Genomic DNA, 17,036 nt, shown 5'->3' on the forward strand with positions numbered 1-17,036 from the left:
GTCACCTGACCTGGGTATAATCATATGATACCAGTGGTGTATAGTAGCTAAGTAAAAATACTCTAAAGTAGTACTTAAGAAGAGTTCTGGGGTATCCAAAATCAAATCAAATTGTATTAGTCACATGCACCGAATACAACAGTGAAATGCTTACTTACAAGCCCCTAACCAACAATGCAGTTTAAAAAATATGAATAAGAAATAAAAGTAACAAGTAGTTAAAGAGCAGCAGTAAAATAACAATAGCGAGGCTATATACAGGGGGTACCGGTACAGAGTCAATGTGCGGGGGCACCAGTTAGTCGAGGTAATTGAGGTAATATGTACACGTAGGTAGAGTTATGAAGTGACTATGCATAGATAATAACAGAGAGTAGCAGCAGCGTAAACGGGGGGGGGGGCACTGCAAATAGTCTGTGTAGCCATTTGATTAGATGTTCAGGAGTCTTATGGCTTGGGGGTAGAAGCTGTTTAGAAGCCTCTTGGACCTAGACTTGGCGCTCAGGTACCGCTTGCCATGCGGTAGCAGAGAGAACAGTCTATGACTAGGGTGGTTGGAGTCTTTGACAATTTTTAGGGCATTCCTCTGGCACCGCCTGATATAGAGGTCCTGGATGGCAGGAAGCTTGGCCCCAGTGATGTACTGGGCTGTACGCACTACCCTCTGTAGTGCCCTGCGGTTGGAGGCCGAGAAGCTGCTATACCAGGCAGTGATACAACCAGTCAGGATGCTCTCGATGGTGCAGCTGTAGAACCTTCTGAGGACCCATACCAAATCTTTTCAGTCTCCTGAGGGGGAATAGGTTTTGTTGTGCCCTATTCACGACTGTCTTGGTGTGCTTGGACCATGTTAGTTTGTTGGTGATGTGGACACCAAGGAACTTGAAGCTCTCAACCTGCTCCACTACAGCCCCGTCGATGAGAATGGGGGTGTGCTCCGTCTTCCATTTCCTGTAGTCCACAATCATCTCCTTTGTCTTGATCACGTTGAGAGGTTGTTGTCCTGGCACCACATGGCCAGGTCTCTGACCTCCTCCCTATAAGCTGTCTCATCGTTGTCAGTGATCAGGCCTACCACTGTTCTGTCGTGCCTAGCTGTGCAGTCATAAGTGAACAGGGAGTACAGGAGGGGACTGAGCAGGGTGCGTGCTCAGGATCAGCGTGTTGAGGATCAGCATGGCGGATGTGTTGTTACCTACCCTTACCACCTGGGGGCAGCCCGTCAGGAAGTCCAGGATCCAGTTGCAGAGGGAGGTGTTTAGTCCTTAGCTTATTGATGAACTTTGAGGACACTATGGTGTTGAACGCTGAGCTGTAGCCAATGAATAGCATTCTCACATACTGTAGGTGTTCCTTTTGTCCAGGTGGGAAAGGGCAGTGTGGAGTGCAATAAAGAACGCATCATCTGTGAATCTGTTAGGACGGTATGCATATTGGAGTGTGTCTAGGGTTTCTGGGATAATGGTGTTGATAAGAGCCATGACCAAACTTTTAAAGCACTGCATGGCTATAGACATGAGTGCTACGGGTCAGTAGTCATTTTGGCAGGTTTCCTTAGTGTTTCTGGGTTACACGGACTATGTTGGTTTGCTTAAAGCATGTTGGTATTACAGACTCGGACGGGGAGAGGTTGAAAATGTCAGTGAAGACACTTGCCAGTTGGTCAGCGCATGCTCGCAGTTCCCGTCCTGGTAATCCATCTGGCCCTGCGGCCTTGTGAATGCTGACCTGTTTAAAGGTCTTACTCACATCGGCTCCGGAGAGCGTGATCACACTATTTTCCGGAACAGCTCGTGCTCTCATGCATGTTTCAGTGTTATTTGCCTCGAAGCGAGCATAGAAGTAGTTCAGCTCGTCTGGTAGGCTTGTGTTACTGGCCTTTACTATTTATATTTTTGACAACTTATACTTTACTACATTCCTAAAGAAATATTGTACTTATTACTCAATACATTTTCATTGACAACGCAAAGTACATTTTGAGTGCTTAGCAGAACAGGAAAATTGTGAAATTCACACACTTATCAAGATAACACATGGTCATTCCTACTGCCTATGTTCTGGTTGACTCACTAAATCACAAATGAAACTTTAGAAAATAATGTCAGTGTTGTAGTATGCCCTAGCTGTCCATACATTTAAAAAACAAGAAAATGGTGCCGCCTGCTTAAGGAATGTGAAAGGATTTATACTTCTACTTTTGATACTTAAGCATATTTTAGCTATTACATTTACCTTTGATACTTAAATATATTTAAAACCAAATACTTTTAGACTTTACCTCAAGTAGTATTTTACTGGGTGACTCACTTTTACTTGAGTAACTTTCTACTAAGGTATCTATACCCTTACTCAAGTATGACAATTGGGTACATTTTCCACCACTGTATGATGCACTGATTTCTGTCTTTTGATTTCACATTACTCAGACATCTTTACAACATCTGGATAGGTGAAACGAGTAAAACTTACAAATGGGGCTTTAATCATCTACACTGATACTAAATGAGTTGTGATAGTTTGGTGTTCTCCAATGAATCCAGCACTACAGACGAACTAGACATTTATACGGCAGAAGGAGGCTCTGTGTGTGTTGTGTGTTAGGATGTTGTGCATACCATCTCCTACTTCACTTCCCTCAAAAATAAATTTGTTTTCTCACACAAACACCATTCAAGCACAAAAACATTGGAATAGTATGCCAAATTTGAAAATACAGAAGGGCACAGTTGGGTTAAAATAGTTTTTATAAAAACTGAACATGCTACTCTTGGCTTTCACACAGACAAAATAAATACTGTACTAATGTCACTTACTATTACTAATGTCAATGAGAATATTGCTCCTGAAGCTCAGGGAAATGATTTGTTTCTATAGTACTATAAAGACGAATCCAAACTTTGAAGATGGTACAAGTGCTTTTTGTTGTTAAATAGACTGGGAGACCTTTCAGATTTGGTGGCTGGATTTAACACTGACCCATATGAATCTGATGCCCACAGAAATAAAAGTCAACAAAGTACACAATGAAAGAGACACCAAGGTAAACAGGTAAGAATATACTGTCTTAGCAACTACAAGAAAGAATACTAACAGCTGTTTCTATTGAAATAAGGCAAATAAAGGCATTTCAAACTGTCAAAACCATTTGCCGGTTTTCAAAATTAAAGTGACTTTGAATTTAAATTTAGATGACCAGAAGAAAGAACACAAATAATAACGTCTAGTAACAATACATTCTACTAGTGCATTATGGATTACTGCTTCGAAATGAAAAAATGAATTTTTTTTAAAGCCAAATCCGGCTTTAAACTTCTTCACAACAGTATCTCGGACCTGCCTGGTGTGTTCCTTGTTCTTCATGATGCTCTCTGCACTTTTGACGGACCTCTGAGACTATCACAGTGCAGGTGCATTTATACGGAGACTTGATTACACACAGGTGGATTGTATTTATCATCATTAGTCATTTAGGTCAACATTGGATCATTCAGAGATCCTCACTGAACTTCTGGAGAGAGTTTGCTGCACTGAAAGTAAAGGGGCTGAATAATTTTGCACGCCCAATTTTTCAGTTTTTGATTTGTTAAAAAAGTTTGAAATATCCAATAAATGTCGTTCCACTTCATGATTGTGTCCCACTTGTTTTTGATTCTTCACAAAAAAATACAGTTTTATATCTTTATGTTTGAAGCCTGAAATGTGGCAAAAGGTCGCAAAGTTCAAGGGGGCCGAATACTTTCGCAAGGCACTGTATTCAACATAATCGTGGTCAATTGCATTAGTCTTGATTTGACCCTCTAACTTTGATGCTGTTTTTATTTAGCAAAAGGAAGTTAGTGTCAGAGAAAGTACATGCAGTATGCAAATGAATTCATTTCACTGAGAGAATTAGAATACTGTAACTACATTAGAATATAACATTTTACAACAATGTTAAATATAATCTAAAAACTTCTATCAGCAATTTCACACAGAAAGTAGTGTGTTTCATCATTTGCAACAAACACAATTTGTTGCAAACACATTACAAAAACATTAAGTGTTGAAATGTATTAATTCTGTCACTAAGGTTAAGGCATTCATTCAGTATTTTGGACTGTGTCATGCCAAGTGTGACAGACCAATACCACGACAACTAGACTTAATTTACAGATAAAATTGAGTCAATAAACACTATCGTTGTCTTGGAAAAAGGAGCACAACTACAAGTCTTGCCCTGATAAAACACTTCTATAAGTTTCAACCATAATATTCTGTAATAGTAAAAAAGTTTGAATAATTGATTGGATATATATATAGTGCTTTTCTACCAACCGAGGTACTCCGAGAGCTTTACATAGTAGAGGAAAACTCACCTCATCCACCATCAATGTGCGGCACCCACCTGGGTGATGCCCGGTGACCATTTTTGTGCCAGAACGCTCACCACACATCAGCTAAAAGTAGCAAAAAAGTTAAATATTTCTTAACTTTAAATATGTAAAAAATGATCTGCTCCAGGGACTCCAGGACACAAATCTGGCTTTGAATATAAAAACAAAAACTCCATATTGGCTTCATAGTAGGCAGACGGCTGCCAGGTAGAGTTCTGGTGTAAAACAGGTCAGTGCCAAAGTCATGTCTCTATGGAAACAGACACGAACACTCAATGCACTGACGACAGAGTACAGAATACTCTCACAACAGCAACATGCCAGTGACTTTCTCTCCCAGCCAACACTATTCATCAACAGGCAAGACTATCATCCAGGTTTCACTGAGAAGGAATGATGTCTTCCTCTCTGTAGCCAGGGAACCGTAGATGTCCTGACAATTCTAAATTGGGTGTATGAAAAGAGTACTGGGACATAGGCAGGTAGCAGCTTGTCCTTTTCACCCCAATTAGGAAGACTTTCCCCCCCCAAAAAAGAGAAGCATGACGCTTATCAGATAAGTGCGGCACTAGTTCAGGTAGATATGCGTCATGCTTTGCCCTTGCTCTTAGCCAAGGCCATGCGCTCGGACACAGTCTTGATGGGGACCCCCTTACCGGACACCTTGACATGGATGAAAAGGGTGGATGGAGAGAGGCTGGAGCCATCTGCCTTCAGCAAGTGGACATGGCGGTAACCTAGAGAAATAGACTCACTGGTGTCAGTGTCACCTCACAGACACACTAGCTACACAAACACCCCTACAATACAGAGACAGTATCCTAGTACCTGTACGGAGGCTGGTGAAGGGCAAGGTGTACTGGCCCACAAAGTCGTTCTTGGCTTTGTGGTCATGATCTTCCACTACAAAGCGTACCAGGGCCAGCTCAGGAACCTGCAGCTGGAAGCTCAAAGTGCTGTCCCAGCGTGGGTTAAAACCTGCAGGGGGCATAGGAGAGCTGTCAGACACTGCCATCCAACACCATTCACAGCCTGAAACTACTCACCAGACCGGGATAATGGCACTCTACACGAGAAGTATCATTTTCTGGTACTCGCATGTCTCCGAAAATTGTACTGAGCAAAGATAATGGAGTAGCTGGGGTATCTATCATGTTTAATTATCATTATGGTAAAAATAAATATGGGAGTACGGAATAACGTTCCTGATCAATTTCCTGTGTGGAATAGTGCCATAGATGGTGGGAGTCATACAGGTGCCCTGGAATACTTATGTTATTTCATGGTAAAAAATAATTCCTAATACTATTATGTTCTTCTAATTCTATTTCTAATATGGTTCATATGTGAACTCAAGGGTGTATACAACCCTCGTGATCCATTTCTTGAATGGAAGTATAATAGATGGCCAATAGATGAGTGGAAGGTTACCATTGTTGTCGATTCGGTGGGTTTTGTCTCTGGAATTATCAATGGCCACCCCGTGAATTTCCACCCACACCTGCGGGTCCACAATGGAGTTGGGCTTGTCTGTGTTGATCTTAGGCAGCTGCTGTGCTGATAATATCTGAACACAAAATCACCCCAATTACTTTTTTTGCCTTTGTAAATAAAACTCTAATATGAAAATGATTCAAATGATTTTGCAAAATTACTAATAAGGTGAAGTAGTTTACTACCTTGGTCTGCTTCCATAACACTGCTAACTAAAATGTGCCCTACTATTCCAACAAGGCAGTTGCCACATATAAACCACCACAACAGAATCTGATTCCCAGCAGGTTTCTCACCCGTATGGTGAGCTGTGTTGGGATGTGTCCTGGCCCACCTCCTGTGATCTCTGGGTTGAAGCTGGAGCTGGGGCTGCACAGGAAGCTGGGCTTGAGGACGTATCCACAGCGGCCATTAGGCAGGAAGCGGCCCTGGTTCAGATCCATCTGCTCCCCTGGAGTCTGGAAATTCAGAGCCACTGCAGAGAGAGAGAGAGAGAGAGGACAGACAGGGGTGTGAAAAGAGACAACAACTACTCACGACTACTCATAATAACTAACCTCACACTTTGCTGCCTGGTAAAGTGTGTTCTGTTGTTCATCCCTGTGAGTAGAGAGCAGCTGGGGACAGGGGTGAGTAGAGAGCCTGGGACAGGGGTGAGTAGAGAGCCGGGGACAGGGGTGAACAACAGAACACACTTTACCAAGCAGCAAAGTGTGAGGTTAGTTATTATGACTACTGAAGTGAGGAATAGGAGGCAAATACCTAACATTTGCAATGCTCTCAGAGGAGGCCCAATGTAAAATAGCTTTCTATCTCCAGGGACTTCCAGGCTAGATAATGTTAAATAAATGAGCCACCTGTACCAACTCCCTCCTCCATCCCACCTCCCACACCCCCTCCAGCCCAGAGTGCTGACCCATCGAGCAGCCGCCGTTCCACATATCCTGGGGGTCGTAGTTGGAGGATTGGAGGCGCTGCCCGGAGGGGTAGATCCGGCTCAGCTGCCTGCTGTTGTGTCTGACAAACAGCTTTCCTGGAAGGTGATGAGAGGACAGGGTAAGAGATCCACTACAGTACCTCAAACGCATATAAAAAAGACAGACACACACAAATATGCACGACAACATGATGCACAAATGCACCCATGTATACAAGGACTCTCTCTACAACTACAGTGCCAGTAAGAACTATGAGTCGGACCTAATCAGGAACTGATTCACAGAAAACTGTTCTGTTCGAGTTATGTCTTCCTAAGCCCCTTGCCTGTGTCCTTGATGTGTTTGAGGGCGTCATTCTCATTGAAGGATGACAGCTCATTGGGTGGTTTCTGGGCAGAGTGTTGGAACCCGCGGAAGGGGACACTTCGACAGTACACCACCAGTTCAGACAGCTCTGGGCTCAGCTTAGATGAGACCGCCTGAGCCAGAAACACAGAGTGCACATGAGAAAAGCTTGATATATTGTATGTTCCTGATCAATTTCTGTAGACTTACAGTGCCGTCTCAGTTACATGGAAGGTAAATGTGTAGCACCTTGGCAGGGTCCTTTTTGTCCTTTTTGTTTCTGCTTGATGCCTCGTCGTCCGAGCTGGTATCAAAGCTGCTGGTCTTCCCCAGCTGGTTCAGGTGCTGAACATCCTTCTTCCCCTTCACCAGGATACGACCCCTAAGCTCCTGCAGAGGGAATAAAGAGATGCTTCAAAACATATGTAAATATTCCTGTTAGTATTCCACAATCGTTCCATAAACATGCGAGGGATGGGAGAGAGAGGAGAAAAATACAACAGGTTTCTTATGCAGTAAGGGACAGGGGTGTGTGTCCTAGAGAGCCGGGGACAGGGGTGTGTGTCCTAGAGAGCCGGGGACAGGGGTGTGTGTCCTAGAGAGCCGGGGACAGGGGTGTGTGTCCTAGAGAGCCGGAGACAGGGGTGTGTGTCCTAGAGAGCCGGAGACAGGGGTGTGTGTCCTAGAGAGCCGGAGACAGGGGTGTGTGTCCTAGAGAGCCGGAGACAGGGGTGTGTGTCCTAGAGAGCCGGGGACAGGGGTGTGTGTCCTAGAGAGCCGGGGACAGGGGTGTGTGTCCTAGAGAGCCGGGGACAGGGGTGTGTGTCCTAGAGAGCCGGGGACAGGGGTGTGTGTCCTAGAGAGCCGGGGACAGGGATGTGTGTCCTAGAGAGCCGGGGACAGGGGTGTGTGTCCTAGAGAGCCGGGGACAGGGGTGTGTAGAGAGCTGGGGACAGGGGTGAGTAGAGAGCCGGGGACAGGGGTGAGTAGAGAGCCGGGGACAGGGGTGTGTGTCCTAGAGAGCCGGGGACAGGGGTGTGTGTCCTAGAGAGCCGGGGACAGGGATGTGTGTCCTAGTGAGCCGGGGACAGGGGTGTGTGTCCTAGAGAGCCGGGGACAGGGGTGTGTGTCCTAGAGAGCCGGGGACAGGGGTGTGTGTCCTAGAGAGCCGGGGACAGGGATGTGTGTCCTAGAGAGCCGGGGACAGGGATGTGTGTCCTAGAGAGCCGGGGACAGGGGTGTGTGTCCTAGAGAGCCGGGGACAGGGGTGTGTAGAGAGCTGGGGACAGGGGTGAGTAGAGAGCCGGGGACAGGGGTGTGTGTCCTAGAGAGCCGGGGACAGGGGTGTGTGTCCTAGAGAGCCGGGGACAGGTGTGTGTGTCCTAGAGAGCCGGGGACAGGGGTGAGTAGAGAGCCGGGGACAGGGGTGTGTGTCCTAGAGAGCCGGGGACAGGTGTGTGTGTCCTAGAGAGCCGGGGACAGGTGTGTGTGTCCTAGAGAGCCGGGGACAGGTGTGTGTGTCCTAGAGAGCCGGGGACAGGTGTGTGTGTCCTAGAGAGCCGGGGACAGGTGTGTGTGTCCTAGAGAGCCGGGGACAGGTGTGTGTGTCCTAGAGAGCCGGGGACAGGTGTGTGTCCTAGAGAGCCGGGGACAGGGGTGTGTAGAGAGCTGGGGACAGGGGTGAGTAGAGAGCTGGGGACAGGGGTGAGTAGAGAGCTGGGGACAGGGGTGAGTAGAGAGCTGGGGACAGGGGTGAGTAGAGAGCTGGGGACAGGGGTGGGTAGAGAGCTGGGGACAGGGGTGAGTAGAGAGCTGGGGACAGGGGTGAGTAGAGAGCTGGGGACAGGGGTGAGTAGAGAGCTGGGGACAGGGGAGGGTAGAGAGCTGGGGACAGGGGTGAGTAGAGAGCCGGGGACAGGGGTGTGTGTCCTAGAGAGCCGGGGACAGGGGTGTGTGTCCTAGAGAGCCGGGGACAGGGGTGTGTGTCCTAGAGAGCCGGGGACAGGTGTGTGTGTCCTAGAGAGCCGGGGACAGGTGTGTGTCCTAGAGAGCTGGGGACAGGGGTGAGTAGAGAGCTGGGGACAGGGGTGAGTAGAGAGCTGGGGACAGGGGAGGGTAGAGAGCTGGGGACAGGGGAGGGTAGAGAGCTGGGGACAAGGGTGAGTAGAGAGCCGGGGACAGGGATGAGTAGAGAGCCGGGGACAGGGATGAGTAGAGAGCCGGGAACAGGGGTGAGTAGAGAGCCGGGGACAGGGATGAGTAGAGAGCTGGGGACAGGGGTGAGTAGAGAGCTGGGGACAGGGGAGGGTAGAGAGCTGGGGACAGGGGTGAGTAGAGAGCCGGGGACAGGGGTGAGTAGAGAGCCGGGGACAGGGGTGTGTGTCCTAGAGAGCCGGGGACAGGGGTGTGTGTCCTAGAGAGCCGGGGACAGGTGTGTGTGTCCTAGAGAGCCGGGGACAGGTGTGTGTGTCCTAGAGAGCCGGGGACAGGTGTGTGTCCTAGAGAGCCGGGGACAGGGGTGTGTAGAGAGCTGGGGACAGGGGTGAGTAGAGAGCTGGGGACAGGGGTGAGTAGAGAGCTGGGGACAGGGGTGAGTAGAGAGCTGGGGACAGGGGTGAGTAGAGAGCTGGGGACAGGGGTGGGTAGAGAGCTGGGGACAGGGGTGGGTAGAGAGCTGGGGACAGGGGTGAGTAGAGAGCTGGGGACAGGGGTGAGTAGAGAGCTGGGGACAGGGGTGGGTAGAGAGCTGGGGACAGGGGTGAGTAGAGAGCCGGGGACAGGGGTGTGTGTAGAGAGCCGGGGACAGGGGTGTGTGTCCTAGAGAGCCGGGGACAGGGGTGTGTGTCCTAGAGAGCCGGGGACAGGGGTGTGTGTCCTAGAGAGCCGGGGACAGGTGTGTGTGTCCTAGAGAGCCGGGGACAGGTGTGTGTCCTAGAGAGCTGGGGACAGGGGTGAGTAGAGAGCTGGGGACAGGGGTGAGTAGAGAGCTGGGGACAGGGGAGGGTAGAGAGCTGGGGACAGGGGTGAGTAGAGAGCTGGGGACAAGGGTGAGTAGAGAGCCGGGGACAGGGATGAGTAGAGAGCCGGGGACAGGGATGAGTAGAGAGCCGGGAACAGGGGTGAGTAGAGAGCCGGGGACAGGGATGAGTAGAGAGCCGGGAACAGGGGTGAGTAGAGAGCCGGGGACAGGGGTGAGTAGAGAGCCGGGGACAGGGGTGAGTAGAGAGCCGGGGACAGGGGTGAGTAGAGAGCCGGGAACAGGGATGAGTAGAGAGCTGGGGACAGGGGTGTGTGTCGTACCTCAGGAGAGGGCAGGTCCTTCAGAGGGTGGTCTTTGAGGGGCTTGGTGAGCAGCCTCTTGCCCAGGATGGTGCGCAGGTGCCTGGCCATGACTGTCTGCTGCTCCACCGTACAGTGGTTCTCAAGGGACAGGATCAGGGGGTACGGGGAGGCCTAAAGGAAGAAACAAGGGTTGGTTCATAAGAGGCCACTCATTAAAATGTAAGAGAAACCATAAGCTCATTAGGAAATAAGCCAGGGTTTATTCTGGACTACACTGAGGCCAAGAAGCTGTTGGACAGTCTTATTAGACTCCGAGCCAAGACTATGACTGTATCTTGAACTGCATGTTGGCAGAGGCAGAAAGTCAACAGTCTAGATTGGTTTTCAGCCACTGGCCTGCTGCCATTTACTTGTTAACTCTATTTTGTTGAGATGAGGAATACTTTGCTTTCCATAAAGAGTCACATACGGAAGACATATGGGCAGAAGGAGAAACATTTGGCCTCCCTATAAACCACACAACCATCTGTCCATCATCTCCCCCAACCCACTAAGAGGGTCTCACAGGTCAGGTGGGCTCCCTATAAACCACACAACCCACTAAGAGGGTCTCACAGGTCAGGTGGCCTCCCTATAAACCACACAACCCACTAAGAGGGTCTCACAGGTCAGGTGGCCTCCCTATAAACCACCCAACCCACTAAGAGGGTCTCACATGTCAGGTGGCCTCCCTATAAACCACACAACCCACTAAGAGGGTCTCACAGGTCAGGTGGCCTCCCTATAAACCACCCAACCCACTAAGAGGGTCTCACATGTCAGGTGGCCTCCCTATAAACCACACAACCCACTAAGAGGGTCTCACAGGTCAGGTGGCCTCCCTATAAACCACCCAACCCACTAAGAGGGTCTCACATGTCAGGTGGCCTCCCTATAAACCACACAACCCACTAAGAGGGTCTCACAGGTCAGGTGGCCTCCCTATAAACCACACAACCCACTAAGAGGGTCTCACATGTCAGGTGGCCTCCCTATAAACCACACAACCCACTAAGAGGGTCTCACAGGTCAGGTGGGCTCCCTTTTTGTTGTATTTATTTTATTGTTGTCATTTTTGTAATAAATTGCTCACCTTGAAGGCATACTGGGCGATGGTCTCGATTACCTCTTTGAAGGGCACCTTAGAAGTAAGGGTGTGTCCATGGTAGATGACAGGTTCTCCTTTGTCCCCGTCCCAGCAATCCAGCTCCACACATCGACAGCCCTGGTTCAGAGCTCTGGTTCACACAGTACATGTTCTTAGTGTGCGCGTGCATGCGGGTTTATGTGTTTTGCGTCTACGCGCATGCATATGTATGTTTGTGTGTGCGCACGTGTGTGCATTCAATACCTGATGTATGGCTCGGCGCTGCTGGCGCTGGTGACCTGGTCCTTGGTGAGGTAGGTGTTGTGTGAGGAGGAGATGAAGTAGTGGGCCAGAGGTCTGGTCATGTCCTGGTGCACCCTGGCGTGGTCGGGGTTAAACACATCGTTCTCCTGGGACAGCATGTACACGGTGAAACCATTCTGGGTCATGAACTGGTTGTTCTGGGCTGCAGGGAAGAGGAGCACATCAAACCATCAACCTTTTCTGAGGGTTATGAACAGGAAGAGACGGGTACAGACATGCTCATACGATTGTGGGGAAATAAAGTCAGGTGCGGAACTGGCCCTGAATTTGCAGCACTTAAATCATGTAAAACGTAAATGCATAAAACATTCAGATGAATGAAAGCACAGAGAATATAAGGAATCTGGTATAAAAAGATGTGAAAATGTATGTACTTTGGATTAGTCGCTCTGGATAAGAGCGTCTGCTAAATGAATAAAATGTGAAATGTTAGGTCAGAAAAATCCAAGGCTAAAAGGATGTTCCCGTGTTCCTTCGGGCCTACCCCAGTCGTTGAGCTCGTAGGTGCGGATGAGGCTCTGAGCGTGGATCAGTGACGCGTCCTCCCCCTGGTCTCCCAGGAAGTCTCTCAGCTCAGCGGTGGACAGAACACAGCCGTTACCAGAGTAGTGTCTGAACACCGCGTCCAGCTCCGGCCGCCTCATCAGGTCCCTGCAGAACTCCTCGATCTCTACGTGGTCCAGACGGCCGTCACATGACCGGTCAGCTTTCTGAGAGAGGGACGGAGGAGAGGGACGGACGGACGAATAGAGGAGAAGGAGGGACAGACAGAGAGGGAGGGACAAAGAGACAGATGGGCGAACGGACGGGCGGACAGACAGAGAGACCTTGGTTAAGGCTGATCTGATTAAAAACACTAAACATTCACAACCCCTCCACGCATTTTCAAAGTAGTTCCCTAAAAACAGAGAGCTAGATCAAAGTTAATATCTTCAATTCTTATAGGTGAGCCACGTTTATATTATCAAATGCCCAGCAACCCCATCCACTCCCATAATTCATACCATATAGACAAACATACACTCCACACATTACTGCACTGCAGTTGGTTTGATATTCAGTCTCTGAGGAGAGGGCTGGGCAGGGTTGGAGAAGGAATCACATGGTGAAGGGAGGAGCAGGAAAACAACTGGACATTAAGAGAGAGGGGAGCTGAGAGACGTAGCTAGCGGTAATCCTCAACTATGGAGAAATGACTGGCTGCCTGATCATTTGAGAAGGGGATGGGGAGAGGGGGAGAAAGGAGAGGGGGAAGATGGAGGAAGAGGGAGATGGGGGAGGACAAGACCTTCAGGGGAGACAGAAAGACAGCAGTAGAGAGAAGAGGGCGGGAGAGAGAGAATGAGTGTGTGAGTGAGAGAGTGAGAAAGAGAGCGAGGGGCCTCCTGGTTGGCTTGCCACTGGGTTGGTAATTGAACACAGACTCCAGGCTGGGAGAGAAACGCAGCCCCAAACAGCACACTGGGTAAACAATGGCCTTCAACCAACAACAACATCTTGCTCACACACATAAGCACACACCCATGAAGTCAAGGCCTATACACATGAAACATTAACGTACAAGCATACTGAATGCTGCACACACATACAGCATGTGCTCACCTTGAATAGCGAGCGTGCGTACTGTTCATTCAGGTCTATGTTGATCATCTGCAGCAGGCGTTTGACCTCGTCGTAACTCATCTTCCCATCGTCGTTCTCATCAGCCCGTCTCAGGTAGCCACGGATCCAGGTGTGGGGGGTTAAGGAGAGCAACCAGGGGAGCATACTGAACCTCTAACCCGAAACACATCCTTAAAAGTACATATACTATGGTATATACACAAAACACATCTATACATACAAGCAGAGTTGATGCACATGCATACTGTATATAGGCACATTACAGCCCACATCCAACTATGGGTAAGGGTCAATTGCATCATTTCTTAATTTACAGCAATCCAGGAATCAATTGTGTAACCAACCGTTCAGAGAAGGATAGGTGTCTAATTCAACTACCAGGAATTGAAATGGAATACACCCCAATCTATGATTCAGATGTGTGTTGGCTGTAGATACACATGTCCTGTTGTGCCAACATCCATCTGAAGTCAAAATACTAAAAGCCTCCTCCAAGGCCACTAGCGGAATAGAACACAGGGCTGACGTAGAGAGAGGAGCCTATGACACCTCCCTCTTCCAGGACACACACAACAATAGGAGCTATTGCAAACACTGCTGGGACCTGCCAGTGTAAAACCGCACCGCACTAGCCTGGACATGCCCCAGAGCCCTTACTGCTCTGTCTGTTCTCAAGATCTAGCTTTGCCTTTTACACAAGTGTGTCTGTCGTACCCACGTGTCGCTAACAACCCAGCGGCTATACCAGGGATCATGTTTGACAGAATATCCAGACTATATTTAGACGCTGCTTTTTTGCTGGGCCATTGCTGCACATCTTAGGTATGCTGTGGATGGTGCATGTGACAGTGTTATGTTCAAAAGTCAGTCACCATAGCGATCCTGGCTGCCCAGCCTGCACTATATTTACCTTGAGTCGAAAGCTGACAGCCTGGCACAGCGCAACAAAGGCCCACGGGGGGGGTAAAGGATATTGGTCCAGTTTCTCCTTCTGGGTCATGTTGGCCACGCGCTCCTTCAGTGTGCGTATCCCCTGGACCCAGCGCCTTGCCTCCTCCTCACAGGGGCAGAGGAGGTCCAGACTCTTCCTGCCTCCTCTGAACACCACCGTGAAGCACTGATTCTCTGGTACCGACCCGGATAGCCTCCGCAGAGCCTCAGACTGGCAGCCCTCACGCACACACTCCACCTCTGTCACTGAGACTGGCACAGGGAGAGGTGGGGGAGGGGAGGTGGGAAAGGAGGACGGTGGAGGAAGCAGAGAGGGGGATTGCATTAAATCTGGGTGTACGAATAAACAGAATTACAAACGGCACCAAAACGCGTGGAACTTGGAGGGAGGCTCGGAGCTGAAAGGTCGTGAACTTCAGGGGGAGTGTGGTAACGCCCACGTAGCAGTGTGACATGGCATCTCGGTGCTGGGGTCCTGATTTGGCTGTTAAAGAATACGACCTGTACAGACACAGACCTGCGTCAGCTGCGGCTGCAGAATATGTTTGCGACTCAGGCCGACATTCATCTGCATGACAAGGTCCAAATTTAACTAGCAACTCAAGTGTAGGCAGGACCTTTGGCCCAATACCATGACGTGTTTGTGTGTGTAAAGAGATAAAGGAAGAAAGAAGGATGCCGTCTCATTGACTTTTAGAGAGATTATCATGTACTTCAGCTCTCATTGACTTTTAGAGAGATTATCATGCATTTCAGATCTCATTGATTTCTAGAGAGATTAGCATGTATTTAAGCTCTTATTTATAACAGTAACAACTGTGGGAGTGGGCAGGGCTTTACACGTGATGGCTGACCCTCTGCCCAGCAACACAACACCAGCCTACTACCACATTACCCTCCATGCACCACATCCAGAATAAAGCCCGGTGAAGATTTCAAACATAAGACTATCTCCACTACAACGACAAACCCCATATCCCTTCATTAATTGAATAGCTGGAATTGTGGTTGGGTTGGTGGAGTAGCTTTCAAATCAGTCAGTTGATTTAAGTACATTTAGCAATGCCTTTCTACACTGGGATCAGCTTTCCAGGCAAATAGTGACACACAGATCAACGATGGCTCAGCCACAGGGCTGACAGTGCCAGAGGCAGGGGCCAGGGGCAGCCACTAGACAACTGTCTCTTCTGACAACGGCCTCTTTCTGCTGAACAGCCCCCGCCTCTCCGCCTCCTCAAAATCGCTGACAAATTCCTGCCCCATCGCTCCATGACAAGAGTGACATTTCAATGCGGAGAGTAGGGGGGGGTGTGGTGTGTGTGTGTGTGTACACGAGACTGGCACAGCCAAAGTGTTAAGTGCGGTGCATATTCTCTAAAGCCCATCTGAACAGAGGGGATCATGCTGAGCTGCAGGTGTCAGACCCAAAAGGCCCTTGAGACCACCTATAGTCAGCATGTGTGTGTGTGCGTGTGTGTGCGCGTGTGTTAATGAGCATGCATACGTCCTTCGACGCAGCCGCTTTTGTGTTATCAGTAGCTGTCGGCTGAAGTGGTCAGCCTGCCTTTGTCCTGTGGCCTGTCGATGTTCTGTAGCGTTAGCCAAGTGTGACTGAAATGATACCGCAACACCGCCACACTGGCTCTAATTGTGGCCTGATTGGGGGAAGACGACGTCACAACCCCTGACCCCCCACATCAGCCACCTGGCCTCTCATCCTACTGTACATGAGGCCTTATCCAGAGACATACAGTGCCTAAAGAAAGTATTCAGACCCCTAGACTTTTTCCAAATTTTGTTAGGTTACAGCCTTATTATAAAATGGATTAAATAGTTTTTTCCCCCTCATCAATCTACACACAATACCCCATTATTACAAAGCAAAAACAGGTTTTTATAAATCTATCAAAATTTTGGAAACATCACATTTACTTAAGAATTCAGACCCTTTACTCCGTACTTTGTTGAAGCACCCTTGGCAGCGATTACAGCCTCACGTCTTCTTGGGTATGACGCTACAAGCTTGGCATACCTGTATTTGGGGAGTTTCTCCCATTCTTCTCTGCAGATCCTCTCGAGCTCTGTCAGGTTGGATGGGGAGCGTTGCTGCACAACTATTTGCAGGTCTCTCCAGAAAAGAGAGAACCCCTAACCCTAAACACATCCTTCAGTGGTGTTCTGGAGCAGGTTTTCATCAAGGATCTCTCTGTACTTTGCTCCATTCATCTTTGCCTCAATCCTGACTAGTCTCCCAGTCCCTGCAGCTGAAAAACACCCCCACAGCATGATGCTGCCACCACCACAGCATGATGCTGCCATCACCATGCTTCACCGTAGGGATGGTGGCAGGTTTCGTCTAGACATGACGCTTGGCATTCAGGCCAAAGAGATCATGAGTTCATTGTTTCATCATCAGGCCAAAGAGTTATTGGTTTCATCAGACCAGAGAATCTTGTTTCTCATGGTCTGAGACTCTTTAGGTGCCTTTTGAAAAACTCCAAGCGGGCTGTCATGTGCCTTTTACTGAGGAGTGGCTTCCGTCTAGCCACTATACCATAAAGGCCTGATTGGTGGAGT

General features: G+C 48.8%; 1 protein-coding gene across 2 annotated transcripts in view; it reads right to left on the reverse strand.

The window, feature by feature from the left end:
- Window positions 1-2,729: 2,729 nt before the first annotated feature.
- The window catches only part of LOC139421127 (1-phosphatidylinositol 4,5-bisphosphate phosphodiesterase delta-3-A-like), a 36,990-nt gene continuing 22,683 nt past the window's right edge, over window positions 2,730-17,036 (reverse strand). The window contains exons 3-17 of one of the 2 annotated variants that reach the window (XR_011635593.1): window positions 14,483-14,711; window positions 13,488-13,617; window positions 12,370-12,595; window positions 11,826-12,027; window positions 11,568-11,712; window positions 10,454-10,606; window positions 7,403-7,543; window positions 7,134-7,287; window positions 6,787-6,903; window positions 6,167-6,345; window positions 5,808-5,943; window positions 5,205-5,354; window positions 5,033-5,113; window positions 3,753-4,626; window positions 2,730-3,312 (exon numbers count right to left, since the gene is read on the reverse strand). Coding sequence is in view for 1 of the 2 variants with exons in the window: in XM_071171721.1 (XP_071027822.1) it covers window positions 4,965-5,113; window positions 5,205-5,354; window positions 5,808-5,943; window positions 6,167-6,345; window positions 6,787-6,903; window positions 7,134-7,287; window positions 7,403-7,543; window positions 10,454-10,606; window positions 11,568-11,712; window positions 11,826-12,027; window positions 12,370-12,595; window positions 13,488-13,617; window positions 14,483-14,711 (2,111 nt within the window). In the remaining variant the exon portion in view is untranslated. Of the gene's footprint in view, window positions 3,313-3,752; window positions 4,627-4,759; window positions 5,114-5,204; window positions 5,355-5,807; window positions 5,944-6,166; window positions 6,346-6,786; window positions 6,904-7,133; window positions 7,288-7,402; window positions 7,544-10,453; window positions 10,607-11,567; window positions 11,713-11,825; window positions 12,028-12,369; window positions 12,596-13,487; window positions 13,618-14,482; window positions 14,712-17,036 lie in introns of those variants that run through there. The other variant, XM_071171721.1, reaches the window with a different exon arrangement.

This window comes from Oncorhynchus clarkii, chromosome 12, assembly GCF_045791955.1.
Source record: "Oncorhynchus clarkii lewisi isolate Uvic-CL-2024 chromosome 12, UVic_Ocla_1.0, whole genome shotgun sequence".
Lineage (NCBI taxonomy): Eukaryota > Metazoa > Chordata > Actinopteri > Salmoniformes > Salmonidae > Oncorhynchus > Oncorhynchus clarkii.